This window comes from Suricata suricatta, chromosome 10 (genome assembly GCF_006229205.1).
Source record: "Suricata suricatta isolate VVHF042 chromosome 10, meerkat_22Aug2017_6uvM2_HiC, whole genome shotgun sequence".
Taxonomy (NCBI): Eukaryota; Metazoa; Chordata; class Mammalia; order Carnivora; family Herpestidae; genus Suricata; species Suricata suricatta.
In genome coordinates this window covers 35218302-35237074 of record NC_043709.1, presented here as the reverse complement: position 1 = coordinate 35237074, position 18773 = coordinate 35218302, and the positions used below count along the sequence as shown (strand labels likewise).

The window sequence follows — 18773 nt, the reverse complement described above, 5'->3', positions numbered from 1 at the left end:
AAATGTGTTTGAAATAGAAAATGAGGAAACAGAAGTAATTAGTGTCATCTGTTTTACTCTGTTGTATTCAACTTTTATTCATTCACTTATGTATTTCTCTGAACTGTGTTTTCGCTTTTTCAGTTTTTCTGGATCTTTCTAGGAGACCTCAAGTATGGAAATAACATGACACCAGAAGATAGTGGCAAGTGTCAGCCCTGTTCCTGGGTTACTGCTGTAATTATAAGTAAGGGAGAGCAACAAAGCAAACAAATCTTGGAACCCAGAGTAATTTGTCACTGTTCTTTGCTTTTTTGATATATAGAAAGTGCTTTTAGATTGTTCCTTTTAGATGAGACCATTTAGAACTTGAATTTATATTCTAGTTTTTAATACATCCTCCTGAGGTTTTAAACCTGGAGGCCCCATATCTTTCCATAATTAAGATGCTCAGTACAAGAAAGTTCATGAAGATTCCTCTCATTATTACATTTCACCCCTTTTTTCCCTCATTCCATTTAAATTATGCTTATGTTTAGCTGGTCAGAATAACTTTGAATGCCTTCTCTTTGTTTAGATATTCATTTTATGTTGTTTATATAAATTTTGTCAAATCATTAACCTTTCACTGAAAACTTGCAGTTAACAGTAGCCTGTCTTTATGGTCTATCATGATTTAGATTCTTTGCCTGGTTTACAAAAAAACCACACACACACGAAACCCAAACCCTGCTTGCCTACATGGCTTCATAACTGCTAGGGTCTGCCTTTATTTTTGTTTTATCACCTCATCACCTCGGTGGTTAAAGGGCTTCTTTATAAATGGCATTAACATTCTTCCTGTTCCTCAGGCTCTTAATCTGTCAACTCTTCTTCAATTTCTCTTTCATCTGCTCTTTCCCATTGCTCTAACAAATAAGTCTAGTTTCCTCCTTTTTAAGTCTTGCAGCAGAGTTTTAGCAATAACTCTGAACTGTTATTCTTGCCTTCAGACTCTATATTCCAGTTGCCTTTCCATTCATACTGCTCTCCAATTGTCTTCCAGAATCATCCTTCTGGTCCTGTCCTTCGTCTGCTCAAAAGCTATCAGTAGGTCTACATTTCCTGCAAAATAAAATCCTTCACCTTCTGACCTTACCACCAGTCTCCTCTTCAGGTGGAACCTTACTGTTAATGTAAGCGAATAGGAGCCAGCATGAAAAGAATATGGGTTTTGTGGTCATCCATTTAGTTTCGAATCCTAGCTCTGATACTTTAATGCTGCGCTGTATAATTTTGTGCAAGTTGGTTCAGCTTTTGAACCTTATTTTCCCATATGAAAAATGGGAATCATAGTTCCTTCCTGTAGGTGCTGTTTAAAAATAATTAAGAGGGGCGCCTGGGTGGCTCAGTTGGTTAAGCCTCCGGCTTCGGCCTAGGTCAGATCTCACGTTCGTGGGTTCGAGTCCCACATCGGGCTCTGTGCTGACAGCTAGCTCAGAGCCTGGAGCCTGCTTCAGATTCTGTGTCTCCTTCTCTCTCTGCCCCTCCCCCTCTCATGCTCTGTCTCTCTCTGTATCAAAAATAAATAAAACATTAAAAAATAAATAAATAAAATAAAATAAAAATAATTAAGATATATGTTAAAACCTACCATATGAGTAGGCATTTAATAAATATTATTAATATTCTCTATATTCTACTCTCCTTAGATAGAGGCAAACTGGACTCAGTCAGAAGATCTGGATAATCCATTTCTAAGTCTGATTAGCTGTGTGTCTTGAACAGACATTTAACTGTAGGCCTTAGTTTACTCATCTAAGAAATAACTGGGGTGTTCCTCAGTGCCTAAGATGGAAAATAGCTGTCTCCAGTCTCACACGGCTTATCAAAATGTCTTACGTGACCAATAAGTGGGGTTTTTTTAGCCAACATTTCAAAATTGATAGATTTAACATATGCATATGCACACGAACACACATAAATCTGGAATTGTAGTTTCTCTTGAAAGAAAATCAGATCTGGCTGTTCTGTTGCATATCTCTGTGTGGCCAAAAAGCTCCCTTAACATCTTCAAGTGTTATCTTCATCCCCTAACAAGCATCACCATCTGAAGTAATTTCCCCGGCCTCCCAAAGTGCTGGAGATTATGACTCTTAGTTTGTGCCTTTCAGTCAGTTTTCTTGTACCCCCTGAAAGTGAACTTAGGAGTTTTTTTCTGGACAACCTAAAGTAGTTATGGATCACTTGACTAAAAGTTGTCTAGGGTGGCTTCTAGTTCTCGTATTCTAGGGAATGTAATGATTTAAACTTTTTATCTCCAGACCTTATTGGTCCCTGCTGTTAAACCCCTGATCATGTTGAGGACATGAGTCAACCTGAATCTTGAGATGGAAAAACATATGCCCAGTCATTACTGGGTCATCCAAGTTAATAAATGATGGAACTTCCTACATGATCTGACTCCAGATCAAGTTTAATTATGAAGATGGCTGAAATAATTTGGTATTAGTTCTCAAGTTTTGGGGTGGTTTTTTTTTTTTTTTTTTTTTTTTTTTTTAGTTCTCAGTTTTAAGATATGTTTTCAACCAAAGTTGAAGGGAGGACATAGAAAAGGGTGGTATGGTGTTATCAGTACTTCTCCTGCAGTTGTCTCTCTGCCCATGTACCTTATACTTCTGCTGCCTTGTTCCCTTAATGTCCAACGTGTTTTTCCCCTCCCTTACTTTGTTCACGCAATCCTCTTTGCCCCACTTCAAATATCTAGTAACTATCCATTTATTTATCATCTTTTTTCAAAGCCCAGATAAAATTATACTACATTAATAGCAAAAATAGTTATTTGTATATCATTTTATTTCTACATTTATCAGAGCACTTAGCATGTTGCATTAGAATGACTTGCTTCTTTCAACCTTACTAGTATATGAGTTCTGGTCTCTAGCGTATAGTGAGTATCACAGAGTAGGTTCTCCTTGTCTATGTGTTAAATTTTATATAGCTAGGGATAGACTATAGGGGCATTCCAGTAGGTAGAGCAGTGTAAGCAAAAGGGTAAATATGGAAAACTATAAAACACATTTGGAGACAGGAACAGAGAGCAAAGCATTCATCCATTTTTAAATAGTTAAGAATAAAGTCAGAAAAAAATATTGCAGCCAGTTTCTGGAGACTAGTCTGCTAAACTGTTTGGAATCATTCTTCCATGGAGCACAATCACCTTTGTGATAGTCTAGCATTGAGGATGGGCCTGGGACAAGATGATGGCAATGGAAATGCAAAGGAAGTGATAGTTTTAACAGAATTTGTACAGAGAAAATTGGTAGTTCTTGGTGATTGATATTTATATGGGTTTAGCGAAATAGAGAAATCAAAGATAATTCAAAGAATCACAGATAATTCAAATAATGCATTTAATTTTAGATATACTGTATTTAAGGTCCAAATCCAAATAGAGAGGTTTAAGATTTCAAATTCATTGCTCCTCACCCATTTATCTACTGCTTCACATTTTTAGAATCAGTTTACATATTTTATTTGGGTAGTACAAATGGTCACTTCTCTAGGCTATAAGGACCAAATGCGATTGGAATGAATTTAACCCTACTGACAGTTGAAAAGGAAAGGGATAAGCAATCCTTGAGCATCTCTTCTCTCACCTCTCCAAATTCAGTATTCTCCAAAATTTGCTGTGGTCATTAATGGAGTTAAGGAAAGTCAGTAGTCTCTACATCTTACAACTTCTTATATCCTACTTCTTGCAAATATTACTTAAGATTTTATTAGAATAACATGGTACTAGATGTTGTGGTTGAAGACAAAAGTGAACTTGGCATAGTCTTTGACTTTAAAAATTCACATTCCAATAAGAAAGATAAAAGATATTGATAATTATAATATGAAACAAAATGGAAAGGTGAATGGAGTTTTCCTTTCTAAGCAGAATTTTATTCTAGTTTCTTCCCTTTTGATATAGTCTGATAATTAGATTATTCAACTTTCTAGACCACATAGTCTATGAAAGTCCTATGTTCTAAGCATTGCCCAGGAAAATGCTTTATCTGTCTATCTATCTATCTACCTATCTATCTATCTATCTATCTATCTATCTATCTAAAGTTTATTTTGAGAGAGAGCACACACACACACACATGTGAGCACATACAAGCACACACAAGAGTGTGGGAGGAGCAGAGAGAGGGGGAGAGAGAAAGAATCCCAAGCAGGCTCCATGCTGTCAGCGCAGAGCCCAGTATGGGGCTCCATCTCACAAACCATGAGATCATGACCTGAGCTGAAATCAAGAGTCAGAGGCTTAACCAACTGAGCCCCCGAGGCACCCCTATCTATCTATTTTTATTATTATTTAATTTCCAGCTATGTGACAGTTCTTTTATCTACAACTAGTTGATTTCATTCCCAAATACGTTTTTCATTATTATTTATATTTGCAGTTTAAAGTGTCCAGCTGTGTGTGTTTCGGTTGTATTACTTTCACAGGTTTTTATCATTCTCCACAATAAAATTCTAGTTTTCCCTCCTGGCATGGCAAGCTGTTCCTCATTTATGGTTTATTCTTCTCTATGTATTTCTTAAGAATGTTTGTGCCATCTTAGGTAATGTACCATAACAACTTTTTTTTTTAATTTAAAAACTGACAGTATTTCTGGAGTTTATTCAGAATGTCACTACAGCTGACTCTTTATCAATAGTTATTTCTCAAAGATTATTATTCTTATTTGACTACTCCTTGCATCTGTTTATTATGAAGCCATTATCTAAACATAGTGAATCTATTCTTTTGCCTTAAACACCTGCATTTATAAACCTTTAATGCTGCTTAATATTTTGTAGTATTTTCTACCAAAGACAGATTTGGAAGTATAATTCCATTATTAAATTCTCTGGAAATAATTATTTGTTTTAGGAGGGTCATTTTTAATCTGGCAAACTTAAACTTGTATAAAATATTTCTAATTCTGTTAGTTCTTTTTAATCTTCCTTACCCCACCTTTCACTTGGTATGTGCATTTGACTTAAGTTTATTTTTTGTTTATTTATTTAGTGACTTTATATTTTGTGTTATTTTATTTTACTTTTTCTATTTCAAGTTTTAATTCTTTTTAAAATTTTCCCCTTTTTTAAATTTAAATTTTAGTTAATATACAGTACAATATTGGTTTCAGGAGTAGAATTCAGTGATTCATCACTTACATCTAACACCCAGTGCTCATTCCAACAGGTGTACTCCTTAGCACCCATCACCCATCTAGCCCATCTCCCACCCATTTCTCTCTGTCAACTCATAGTTTGTTCTCTATCATTAAGAGTCTTGTGGCTTGTTGCCATCTCTTCTCTTCTGCCCCCCTTCCCATAAGTTCATCTGTTTTCTTTCTTAAATTCCACATATGAGTGAAATCATACAGTATTTGTATTTCTCTGATCGACTTATTTCACATAGCCCTATCCACGTCATTTACAAATATATTACAAATGACAAAATTTCATATGTTTTTTTTAACAGCTGAGTAATATTCCACTGTTTATATATACCTCATGTTCTTTATCCATTCGTCAGGTGATGGACATTTGGGCTCTCTCCATAATTTGGCAACTGTTGATAATGCTGCTATTAACATTGGGGAGCATGAACCCCTTTGAGTCTGTATTTTTGTATCCTTTGGATAAATGTATAATAGTGCAATGGCTGGATCGTAAGGTAGTCCAATTTTGGGTTTCTTGAGGAACCTCCATACTGTTCTCTAGAGTGGCTGCATAGTTAGAATTCCTACCAATGCTGTAAGAGGCTCTCCTTTCTCCATAAACTCTCCATATCTCTTGTTTCCTATGTTGTTAAGTTTAGCCATTCTGACAGGTGATATCTCATCATGGTTTTGATTTGTGTTTCCCTGATGATGAGTGATGTTGAGCATCTTTTCATGTGTCTCTTAGGCACCTGGGTATCTTCTTTGGAAAAGTGTCTATTCATGTCTTCTACCTGTTTCTTTACTGGGTGGTTTTGGGGTTGTTATTAAATTCTTTATAGATTTTGGATACTAACCCTTTATAGGATATGCTGTTTGCAAATATCTTCTTCCATTACATAGGCTGCCATTTAGTTTTGTTGATTGTTTCCTTTGCTGTGAAGAAGGTGTTTATCTTGATGAAATCCCATTAGTTCATGTTTGCTTTTATTTCACTTGCTTTTGGTGACATGTCTATTAAGAAGTTACTCCGGCCAAGATCAAAGAGGTTTCTGCCTGTGCATTCCTCTAGCATTTTGATGGCTTCCTCTCCATTAGGTCTTTCATTCATGTTGATTTATTTTGGTATGGTGTAAGAAAATGGTCCAGTTTCATTCTTCTGCATATCACTGTCCAGTTTTCCCAACACCTCTTGTTGAAGACACTGTCTTTTTTTCTACTGGTAGTCTTTTCTGCTTTGTCAAAGATTAGTTGACGATATAGTGGTGGGTCTGTTTCTGGGTTTTCTATTCTGTTCTATTGATCTATGTGTCGTTTTTGTGTGTGTGCCAGTACTGTACTGTCTTGATGACTACAGCTTTGTAGTATCTCTTATAAAATACGTGGTTCATTCTTCTCCTGGGTGAGGTGGTTGTAACTCTTGTCTCTTGGATTCTGCAAATAAGTAGCAATCTTGGGTTTTTTATTAGAGGTTTAAATTTAGATTGTGGAAATTTATTTAAAACCATTTATTATTATTAACATATATTTTGTCAAATAGAATCATCTAACCTATATGATTTGGTACCTTAAATTATTTATTTGTTTTGTTTAGATGGACATTATCTAAAAAAACCAGCCTAGTAACTTAGTCCATCAACTCTGAGGATCTGTTTAATAAAAAAAAAAAATACTAAGGAGGAAAGGGGTCATCTTTTCAAAGTTAGATTAACTTTAAAAATATAAAATTCATGTTAAGAATTAATAGCTCCCTACTAATGGAAAAAAAAAGAATAATCCCAGGTTGTTTGGTAGTCACTACTTAGTTTTCTCTGACTGACATATTTCGCTTAGCATAATATTTCTAGCTCTATCCATGTTGCCTCAAATGGCAGGATACCATTCTTTTTTAACACTCATATTCCATTGTACGTATACACTACACCTTTTTTAAATCCATTCATCAGTCGATGGATACTCAGGCTGTTTCCATAATTTGGCTAATGTAGATAATATCAAGTGCTGGAAATAGTCCCTCTTTTTGTTAGGGGAAGCTCCATTCAGATTCAGCTCTAGGTTCTTAGATTAGTATCTCCAGGCAGCACCAATGACAGTTACTGAGGTTCAGTTCTTCCCTCTTTGTTATTGAAACCAAAATGGTGAATTTAAAATTTTGGTTGACATTTTATTTGTTTACACTCTGTTTGCAGCCACCTTGAAGAATGACCCCTAACGAATAAAACTGATTTGATTTATTCATTATAAACACCATTACAAAAATTAATTAAAGAACAAGATCTGCCTGAAATATGGCAGGAACTAGATAGATGTAAGATGAAAGTTCATGCTTAATGCAAATTCCTATTGCGTATTCCTTCTACTTGGCAAATGATCATAACTGAGTTAAGAGTAGAATAGACACATTTATTTTGTATTAATGTTGAAGTGTAGGTAATGGAGTTTAGCTAACAATGGCAGGTGAAATTAAGCTGAAGTTAATGAAATGCATAATGGGAAAAAAGTAAAATTTTAAGAGAGAGGTGTGACTTAATTTTAGTCTTTTAAAATGTCCTATTAGTTATTAATTATGCTTGTAATTACAGTATATCTGGGACAAAAGTTCTTTGTGTATCCTGTCTCAAATAGAAAACAAATTGGAAAGCCTTCTTTATTTTTGAAAGCATGGAGATCTAGGTCCAGCTCACTGTGTAGAAAAGAAATATTGGTCTTCTCAGGAAGAGATCAATGGTTCTGTTAGTTACTAAGATACCAATTGTTGAGGCACTGTGGGGTGGCAGAGACTAAAGTGATGTTAAGAAATGACAGTCGAATAGGAAATGAGATATCTGTGGTAGGAATAAGTGAACAGAGATTGATTTCAAAGTACTTACTGGTCAGTATGTAAAGTATCTTGTACAATTATAACACCAATTTTAAAGTTTTGCAATCTGGAATTAATTTTATATTTGGGCACTAAAATCATATTGGATTTATTATATTTAAAATTTATTCTTAGAAAATATTTACAACTATTTATTTCATTTGCATTTACATACTTATGATTTTAAATGGAGTTTTACGTTTTTGGATTTCTAGTGATCTATCTTTTGGTTTTGGCTATTTTCTGAAAATAGACTTTTGGTCATAGAAAATTAAAACATAAGAAACTTGAAACTTTACCTCTGGTCTATAAGGTATAGTCAAGCTTGTAACCAAATTTCACATTAAATTTGGTGAGAAATATTATTAGTATTAGAATTCTCTCCAATACTTTAAAGCTGGCCCTACAGTAGTGGTACCCGGTGCTAACCACTGGTGTCCCAACACTGAGTAATTCTTGCTGTCATCCTGCCTAGAATGTGGAGCCCAGAGTTGGCTCTTGGACTCCTATGTGTGTCTCAAGTCGCAGCTCATCTTTCCGTAGTTGTGCCTTCATTCTAATGATGGAGGTCATTAGGCTCTGTATTAAGAGCAAGATGGACTGTAACTTTTGCTTGAAGTCTACTAAACAAGTATAAAAGATTAAAGCCTCAGTCCATTGTGGAAGTTACAGCCTTCTAATATGTATGTGTGTATATGCATGGATGTGTATTTGTGTGTATGCGTGGATGTGTGCACATCTATGTGTAAATACTTACATTAAATACTTGTATACATATTCACATGTATTTGTATGCATATATGTCTGTGTGTATTCTTTAACAACATTATAAAATATGTATTTTCCTCCCATTTTATAGATAATTCAAATCTTAGAGCAGATAAATAAATTACTCATGGCCACACAGGGATAGACAGTCTGATAAACAGAATTTAAATCTAGTTCTTGCGCCTTCATTTACTCATTGAGTACCTACGTAAGTACCAAGCATCCAAGGAATCAGTAATGAATAAAAATCTGTGTCCTCTTGGATCGTACATAATATGTCAGATGGCATTAAGTACTGTGGAAAAAAAAAAAGATCAGAGAGGGTAAGGGTTGAATATAGTTGCAGTTTTACACAGAATTATCAGGAAAATTTTCACTTGAAATGGTGACATTTGAGCACAGACCTAAAGGAAGTGAGAATGAGCCATGAAAATACCTGGAGAAGATGGTCTCAGACAGAATTAAAAACAAGTAGAGGCCTGAGTAAGCATATCCTATGTGGCATCTCCGACTTCTCACTGGGGATTTCTGTGCCCCTGGAATCCTCATTGATCATTTGTTGTCCATGTGCTTTGTAAAAGCTGAGACACATCTTCCGTAACTGGATCTCAGATAGCTTTGTTGAGGTTCAGTCATTACCTTGCACATAGAAGATACCTTGTAATTGTTGATCCTTTATTCAGGGTTTTTTTTTTAGTTTACCGAATCAGTTTCTAAATCGCTGTATCTTTGTATGATATTTTTATTTGCCTTCATATTAAATGAAAATGGTCTGTTACAGTTAAAATACATAGTTGGTTTTTTCCTATTTTTATATTTAATTTTTTTTCTTTTTTAAAAAAATTTTTTAATGTTCTTTATTTATTTTTGAAAGACAGAGAGAGAGAGAGAGAGAGAGACAGTGGGAATAGGGGAGGGTCAGAGAGAGGGAGATACAGAATGTGAAGCGGGCTCCAGGCTCTGAGCTAGCTGTCAGCACAGAGACCGACGCGGTGCTCAAACCCACGAACCATGAGATCATGACCTGAGCCGAAGTCAGACGCTTAACCGACTGAGCCACCCATGTGCCCCTTTTATATTTAATTTTATTGTTACTAATAGCTAGTTAAATGTGAAAATACTTTTGAAATGTCTACATGTACTTTAAACGTTCAGTATATGTTAATATTGGCACAGTGAGAACATGAATGTCAATTCTTTGTTAGTTTTACCATTTTCTTTCTAAGAGCATGGTTTACATAATGGTCTACATGTTGAAATGACGCGTTGTTTCCATTCGTGTGCAACCGGAAATTGCCCTGAAGTAGCATAGGCAGAAAGTTTCCTAGATATAATTGGATGATATAAAGTAATTTTTTAAGAACAACAGTGTATATTTTATTTTCTTCCTTACATGATAGGATTATGGAACTATTCGAACATGCATACAATTTAAAACATCCCATCTATAATTTTCACAGTTCAGCAAGATGGACTGTAACTTTTGCTTGAAGTTTACTAAACAAGTATAAAAGATTAAAGCCTAAGTCTGTGGTGGAGGTTACAGCCTTCCAATATGTGATTAAATTTGCATTTAATATAATAAATTTCTATTGTAGAAAACATGTTCAATTCAACTCAGCCAACACTTTTGAGCACTTATTATGCTTAGAAAGTTTTTTCAGTAAGGAAAAAAAATCACCTGTGAAGCTATGGCAGTAGCTCTTGCGAAAGAAATAGAGTTTGAAAACTGGTGGTGATAGTGGGGGATGGGATGGATGGTTCCTTCCACAATGAAAGACATTTTTACATTAAGATTGAAGAGTAGCTGGGCATCTGGATTAAAGGCACAGGGAGCATTTAAGATAATGGAAAAACTTAAGCACTGAGCGAGCAAGGACATTATTAAACAAGACAGGAAATAGAAAGGAAAGGTTTGGAGAGCATAAGAATGTTCAGTTCAGTTTTGATTGGAGGCATTTGTAGGATATTCGTGTACAAATGAATATAAAACATTTTCATGTCCTTTGAAGATTATTATTAAGAGGGCTATGTTGATTTTTTTCTTGACATTTCTAGGCCAGGGGACAGTTCTAGGCTGTGTGATAGCAATAGTGACCTTTGTCCTAACTCCTGTTACACAGCTAGACCTCAAAATTTAGCACATAATTATAGTCTATCTTGTATCACATTTTAAATGTTCTAAATTGGTCTTGTACCACCTTCTGATTATAGACATTAGGGCTCAGATGAGATTTTATTCTAACAGGCTCAGCAGTGCTAGTGAAGTCCTCCCACTGGCCTCAGTGATCACTACCACTGCAGAATCTTAGAATTTATTCTTCTAGGATAGCTGGTGATGCTGCACTAGTGAGTGTATTAAAGCGTTGCTTTCATTCATTCATTCATTCATTCATTCATTTGTCCATCCATTCATCCCCTGCTTCCTGAGTGCCCGCCATGTGCAAGCTGTTGTTGCTTCACACGGTGTTGCCTTACAGCTGAGTGCTGGCGTGTATGCAAGGCAGGAAGCAGTCCAGTCGCTTTGTTTCTAGAAATAGAAACTATAAAAAAAATCTCATTATAAAATCTCTTTATTTCCTTTTCAGAGACTTACCAGTTGTTCTCTGTGTAAAAATTACTTTTCAAATTTTTCAAAACCTTAAAATCACTTCCAGTAGAGGGAGGTGTTGAGGGAAGTAAAGTGAAAGAATTAAGAACATAAACAAAGTGAATATGAACCATCGTCAGATATTACCATGTATGGTATGGATCTCTGCCAGAGGGAATTCTGGCCAGACCTGATTCTGACTGTCAGATGTGCTGAGAGGTTTTTTTTAACTACTGTTTTTCCTATTTTCATTAGTTGCCCACTGAATTTACTGGTGTGGCATGCTAATCAAATGTGAGAATTATGAGCGAGGTTTACATGCCTTGCCATTTGGTGTCTGAAAACCTGGCTAAGGTGTAGCCTCTCTAGGTTTCAGTTTCTAACTCTGTAAATGGAGATAGACCACTAGGTAATCACCTCATAAAACTATTCCATTAATGTAAACTGTTGAGCCTGGTGCCTGGCACATAGCATGTGTGCAATAAGTGTTAGTTATAATATTGATGAGTTATTGTGAATCCTAACAGTATTCTGTCTTCCTTAGAGTGCTAAATAACATTCCGGTGAAATAACAGACATTGTTTTTGAAACTTTATTTTTATTTATTAAATATAAATATATTGACTATGTACAATGTAAATATATTGATTAAATGTTTCTGTTTTTAGTCTTGAAGTGTTATTCTTCATTTCTCTATCTGGGTTTTTATAATCCAATATGTATATATGACTTTTCTACCTTTCCTTGTACGTTGATCTCTGCTGTTTATTTTAAAGATTCTTAGAGATACCCTGATCTCATTCCTATTTATAGAAAATAGCTTTTCCTCTACCTCTTTGCTCCCTTGTTCTCTCATGCCCAATTAATCTATATTATAAGAAATTTCTGTGGAATAGTGATCTAGAGTGTACAAAAAATAAAGAGTTAAGACAAAGCATGCGATCACACAGAACTGGTACTTCCAGCAGGGGGAGATATTTACAAAATAATCAAGCCACATAGTTTGCTGGCACATTGGGCCACAAATTTAAAAACAAAGTTTTCCCTGTGTAAAAAAAACTGAACTAATTAATAATTAAGTAAATATTAGTTGAGTAGCACTGTAGTTTCTGTTTTGCCAGTTGCTAAACCCAAACTTCTACAAGTAGCTAGAGATGCACTGTGAGGACCACATACACCATTACCATTGCCGCATAACTTTTCTTGCATACTATTGCAGAGAGGGAGGTGAAGGCGAGAACACGACCGACCTCCCTCTCTCTCTCTCTCTCTCTCTCTCTCTCTCTCTCTCTCTCTTTCTCTGTCTCTCTGTCTCTCTCTCTTTGAATCTTTAGAAATATTTCTGTAATTCAGAAAAAATTTTTTCATAGATTCTAGACTATCTGAATAAACTGGTGGAGCCAAAAAGAACACTATCCTTTTATTCAAAGCAAGCATTGCTAAAGATAACAGTTTTGTAACTTAGATTTACAAATTTCTGAAATTACTTCAAGGCCTATAATTAAAAGCAAATTAACAACATTTAGATCAGGTTGGATTGGGATTTTTTCAAGTATTTTCAGTAGGATAGTTAAGTTGATTTGAACCTATACTTTTCCAACAGAAACATCACATTTCTTTCTGTTGGCAACATTGTCCAATAACTGACTACTATAATAGTCCCTCTGCACTTTGAGATTTAATACTCTTATTCTATCACACGCTAAGAAATTGCTGCCCTGAAACTTGGGGATGTTGAGACTGCCCTTAAACCTGAGAGTCTCACTTAATAGTTGACTGAATTTTCCCCTCTGTATCATGCCTAAATATTTTGATGTGGATTTTATTACTTTTGGCTGCATTAGTTTGTAAAATATCCAAAGAACTTTAAAATACACAACATATATCTTAAATTCACTATAGTAATTTTATAGCTTAAATTTCTATCTTGTTGATTCAGAAATGGAAGTTACAGATCATTGCCAATTCTTTTTAAAAATTAACATGGTAAAATAAATAAATAAATAAATAAATAAAATAAAAATTAGCATGGTAAATGTTACCACCAACTTAATAGATATTAATTAGCTTTTAAAAGATTCTCTTTTAAACATGTAGTTTTTATTTAGAGTTCTACAAGCCTCCATTATTTTCTTCTTTTAAATTTTGCCAGGAGCATCATTATTCCTTGTATTTAAATACATTTTTATAACTTTATAAGTAACTATGGAGGATCTGCTATGCTAGGATAGACTTCGTAGTGTCTACTTTGGTTTCTCTGGAAGAACCAAAGTTGTTTCCTGGATTGAATCATTCTTTTGTAAGGTGAACATTTTACTACACTTAATCTTAGCTGAAAGGTTGAGAAGCAATTCGTAAGGTGAACATTTTAAATACTTCATTTAAACACTGAATATGTGAGTTTTTTTCATTATTAAAAATATTTTTAAATGAAAGAACTTCATTAGACCAATCTACCCAAAGAGTTTATTTGAACCACTAAAGACAAATTGGAATGTCCTTTTTGTAAGCTTCCTAAATAAACTAAGTGTATTGAAAATGGCCCTAGAAAAATGAAAATTGAACAAATAGAAAGCAAATCTGGGGGCGCCTGGGTGGCTCAATCAGTTAAGCGTCCGGATTCGGTTCAGGTCATGATCTCACGGTTCGTGGGTTCCAGCCCCACATCAGGCTCTGCACTAACAGCTAGCTCAGAGCCTGGAGCCTGCTTCAGATTCAGTATCTCCCTCTCTCTCTGACCCTCCCCTGCTTGCACTGTCTCTCTCTGTCTCTCAAAAAAAATTAAAAATAATAAAAAGCAAATCTGTCAGGGTGCATATGTGTATCATTAGAATGGTTGAGCTTATGGTGCAGTAATAAACCTCAGAACTCAGTCACTAAAAAGAATGAAGTTTGCTTTTCTATATGTCATAGCCTGTGGTAGTTTGACAGCTGTGATCTCTGTGTCATAGTCACTCAAGAATTCCAGTTCCATCTTGACACATGCTACAGTAATTATTGTTCTGGGAATAGAAAGCATAGTGAATTTTCTGATTCTCTTAAGACTTGTCTGAAAATGACATAGTTCACTTTGATGAGATGTGGCCACACTAGAGTTCAAAAGGATGCATGATCCTGACACACAGAGAGGTATGGGATGTTTGCAAACAGTATGACAGTTGACCGTACTCTTTTTAATGAGTGAGCATTTGGAAATCATCAGTAGTTCCTATAATCGACTTACAGAATGTCTGCTTTAAAACTGACCAGGGGAAGAACATGAACTGTTTTCACCAGAATGAATAGTTTTAGAACTCATATTGATAAAATTTCTACATGATCCAAATGATGCAGGGTGATTTTACAGTAACGATTATACCACTGAGGACATTGCCAGTGTTCTACATGCAGTGTGCACGGGGAATAACAGTGTAGTGCGTGAGGGCTGATTGCCTTGAAATTCACACTTGTAGGTCAGCCAGGACTGTTCATAAATGTAATGACTACATTACAGTTTAGCAATATTTTATTTTATTTTTAATTTTTTTAATGTTTATTAATTTTTGAGAGGGATAGAGCACTAATTGGGGAGGGCAGAGAGGGAGACACAGAATCTGAGCCAGGCTCCAGGCTCTGAGCTGCCAGCACAGAGCCTGATGTGGGGCTTGAACTCACAAACTGCAAGATCATGGCCTGAGCCAAAGTTGGATGCTTAACTGACTGAACTACCCAGGTACCCCCAGTTTAGCAATATTTTAAACTTTTATTTTTTATCTTTTTTTTTTTTTTTTTTTTTGGCTTTTGGCACCAAAAAAGGGGAGGGACCAAATTTTAATTTGGAGTTTAAATGTATAAACACTATTAAGAGAAAACCAGGTGCAACAAATAGCTAATAATCAAAATTATAAATATAATAGTCATTAGAGATACTGGCAAAATTCCCACCAAAATGAAAATATTGTAATTTGCTGTTAAATTCTAGTATATTTCATTTATTTTTTTAAATCTCACTCAAGTTAGCTATTATTGCCAACATTTTTCTTTTTATCCTCATTTTTTTAGGTATTTCCAATTTGCCCCAAATATTTTGTGAAACTTCCCAGAAGCTGGTGAGTGTGGAGGCCTTTGCTTTGGCTCTGAGATATTATTCTGTACAAAACTTGGGAATATGTACTCCCTCTGAACAGTTGCTTGCAGCCCTTCGAGGAAATCAAACACAGAGAACTGGTAGGTGTGTTTGTGTGTGTGTGTGCATATGTATGTTTTTTTAGTACTAGAAGCAACAGACTGTTCATATATGTATGTCTTTTCAATGCATTTATTGTTAGACCTTCTGTCATGAGCACTGATTGGCTTGTGCCAATTTTTGTTATGAATTCTATTATACAGAATAACTTCGTTGCAGATCTCCACATTTTTCCTACATTGTAGATCATTTTTCAGTCTTTTCCTTTATAGTTAATTGTTTTTTTGTGTCAAGGAACATTTTTAATAATGTTATATGGGTCTTCTTCTTATTTATATTCTTAATTCAAATTTTGATTCATAGCAGCAAGCTAATCGAGATTTATCATGCAGACACAATAGAATATATTATTTTATATGTAATTACAGAAAACATGAACATTAACTGATGATTTTTCATTACATTTTGTTCCTTCGATAGTATTTTAATTTTGTTTTACTGTTGTTCAGGTGAAAATGTGAAACCAGATGAGTTTATGAATTTGAAAAAGTCTCATGAAGTTCAGGCTATGTCAGAGCTGATCAGCAGTATTGCTGATTACTGTGGAATAAAGCAGGTAAGAGAATTTATCTGTATTTCAGGTGTTAAAATTATTGCCTTTTTTGTATCATTCATATCTTTTTGTCTGCTATCACTGTCTAGCCTTTAAATGTCATTAAATAATAGCTGAAGTTACATACGTTAGATACTTTAAATATGTGCTATTTCCCAATGCAGTGTAATTATAAAAAATTTATACTAAAAATAAGATATGACTATTCATGTTTTGACACAAATTTCACTCTTTTGAATTATCTTTGTTGGGTGCCTGGGTGGCTCAGTCAGTTAAGCATCTGATTTCAGCTCACAGTTTGCAAATTTGAGCCCTGTTTTGGGGCTCTGTGCTGACAGCTCAGAGCCTGGAGCTTGTTTCGGATTCTGTGTCTGTCTCTCATTCTGCCCTTACCCTGCTCCCGCTTTTCGCTCACTCTCTCTTTCTCAAAAAGAAATAAACATTAAAACAATTATCTTTGTCATGTTTCCAACTTGAGACAGCATCATGATAATGACATTTTGCAAAATTGTTTGCCACTGGGTGTTCTAAGGACCTGAGTTACTAAGCTGTGGTCTGGGGCACCTGCCTCATTATAGTGACACAAGGAAACTATGTTTTAGAACTTGGATTCTTTCAGAGTATCAGAATCACAATGCATTCCTGTTGTGAAAGTAGCTTGTGTGAGACATGGTAATATCTAAAAGCAGATGTTAAATTAAAATCAAAGATTGCCTGTATTGACCTATAAAAATAGTAAGTTATTTTTTTATCCCTGACTCATAAAAATAGGAAATTCATTTTCTTAGCTCTACAAGAACAATCTCTGGGAGTAGTAGAGAATTTTCCCTCCTTCAGTTTTTGTTAGATGTTAGAATCTTTTCCATGGATTCTTCTAGACTTGTGGAGCATATGAGGGTGACTGGAAAACAATGACAGCTTGGGGTAGGCATGCATAACCACTGCTGGCAACACTGATCTCTAGGGCAGGGATCAGAGGCAAGAGCTGAGGCAGTAATTTTCACCCTTTTTCTAGTGGATCCTATGTAGCAGTACCTGTCAGGATCAGTAACAGGCTTACCAGGGGAGTGGTACTCTGCTGGAGTAAATGGGGCAATTACACGGTAAAATTTAAACTACTGCCATACATGTTACATGGATAAACATTAGAAACATAAGATTGAGTGGAAAACTAAACAGTTTACAGACTGCATATTTTTAAGGTCTCATTTTTTAAAGCTCTTAAGCAAAATAATGGTATATTCTTAATGCAAAAAACGCATGCAAAAAAGCTATTATAGGGGCACCTGGGTGGCTCAGTCGGTTGGGCATCTGTTTTCAGATCAGGTCATGATCTCATGATTTGTGAGTTCCAGCCCCACGTTGGGCTCTGTGCTGACAGCTCAGAGCCTGGAGCCTGCTTCAGATTCTGTGTCTCCCTTTCTGCTCCTCGCCCGCTCATGCTCTGTCTCTCTCCCTGTCTCAAAAATAAACATTTAAAAAATTTTTTTTAAAAAGCTATTATGGAAGCAGGGGAATCATGAACAATTGTTTGAGAATAGATGTTACACTGGTTGAGGAGGCAGCGAGAGAGACATGGGAAAAAAACACAGTCCTGCAGAGTGGAAATACTCATATTCTCATTCAAAGGGTGGCTGGTAGGTTCATCAATATAGCAGATACTGTTGGATGCCGAACTTAAATTTTCTCGGTCATTTCATGGTATTCCAGCTTGCCTTCTACCTGGCAGTATCTGCACTTTTCCTGTGGGTTTTCTCTGGCTGCTAAAGCAAAGCACCACCTATATACAAGTTCTGGGAATTAATTCCTCCAGGTGAGTAGCCTTGAATTACTGATTGATACAAGTTGATGTGCAAATATATCAACTCCTTAACATTGCAGTTCTGAGCTATGTTGTCTACCTAGCTCTCAGTTTCCTATTGTGGTTAAACCCAGCTTGTGCTAAAGTAGTATCTTTTTTAATAGTACACCTTTTACTGAGTGGCCTTCCTTTCTCCTTTTCTCTGCTTCCCTACCAGTGTTTCTTTCCCTCCCAGATAATTCACTTATAGTTAAATCTTTGTTGTAGAATCTTGCCTGTAATAACCCAAACTAAAATAAGTGCCATTTGTTGTTGTGCTTCATAACTTCATTCTTAGACATATTTATTCTTTTATTTATATGAAATATCACATAATAAATAACTAAATTCATATACACATTGTTTTTTCAAGTTTATCTTTTAACATATTTATTTATTTATTTATTTATTTATTTTAATTTAAATCCAGTTTAGTTAATGCATAGTGTAATAATGATTTTGGGAATAGAATTTAACGATGTCATCCCTTGCATATATAACCTAGTGTTCATCCCAGCAAGTGTCTCCTTAATGCCTGTCACCCTCTTAGCTCATCCCCCCACCCAGCACCCCTCTGGCAGCCCTCAGTTTGTTCTCTGTACTTGGGAGTCTCATATATAGTTTGTTTCCCTCTCTTTTTATCTTGTTTTTGCATCCCTTCCCTTATGTTCTTCTGTTTTGTTTCTTAAATTCCACATGAGTGAAATCATATATTTGTCTTTCTCTGACTAACTTATTTCACTTAGCATAACACACTCTAGTTCCATCCATGTTG

General features: G+C 35.3%; 1 protein-coding gene across 3 annotated transcripts in view; it reads left to right on the top strand.

Moving 5' to 3' along the window:
• Window positions 1-18773, top strand: part of METTL25 (methyltransferase like 25) — a 116631-nt gene that overhangs the window by 8083 nt on the left and 89775 nt on the right. For 2 of the 3 annotated variants that reach the window (XM_029955152.1, XM_029955151.1), the window contains exons 2-3: window positions 15422-15586; window positions 16055-16161. In XM_029955152.1, coding sequence (XP_029811012.1) covers window positions 15422-15586; window positions 16055-16161 — 272 coding nt within the window. Of the gene's footprint in view, window positions 1-123; window positions 227-15421; window positions 15587-16054; window positions 16162-18773 lie in introns of all 3 variants that reach the window. The other variant, XM_029955153.1, reaches the window with a different exon arrangement.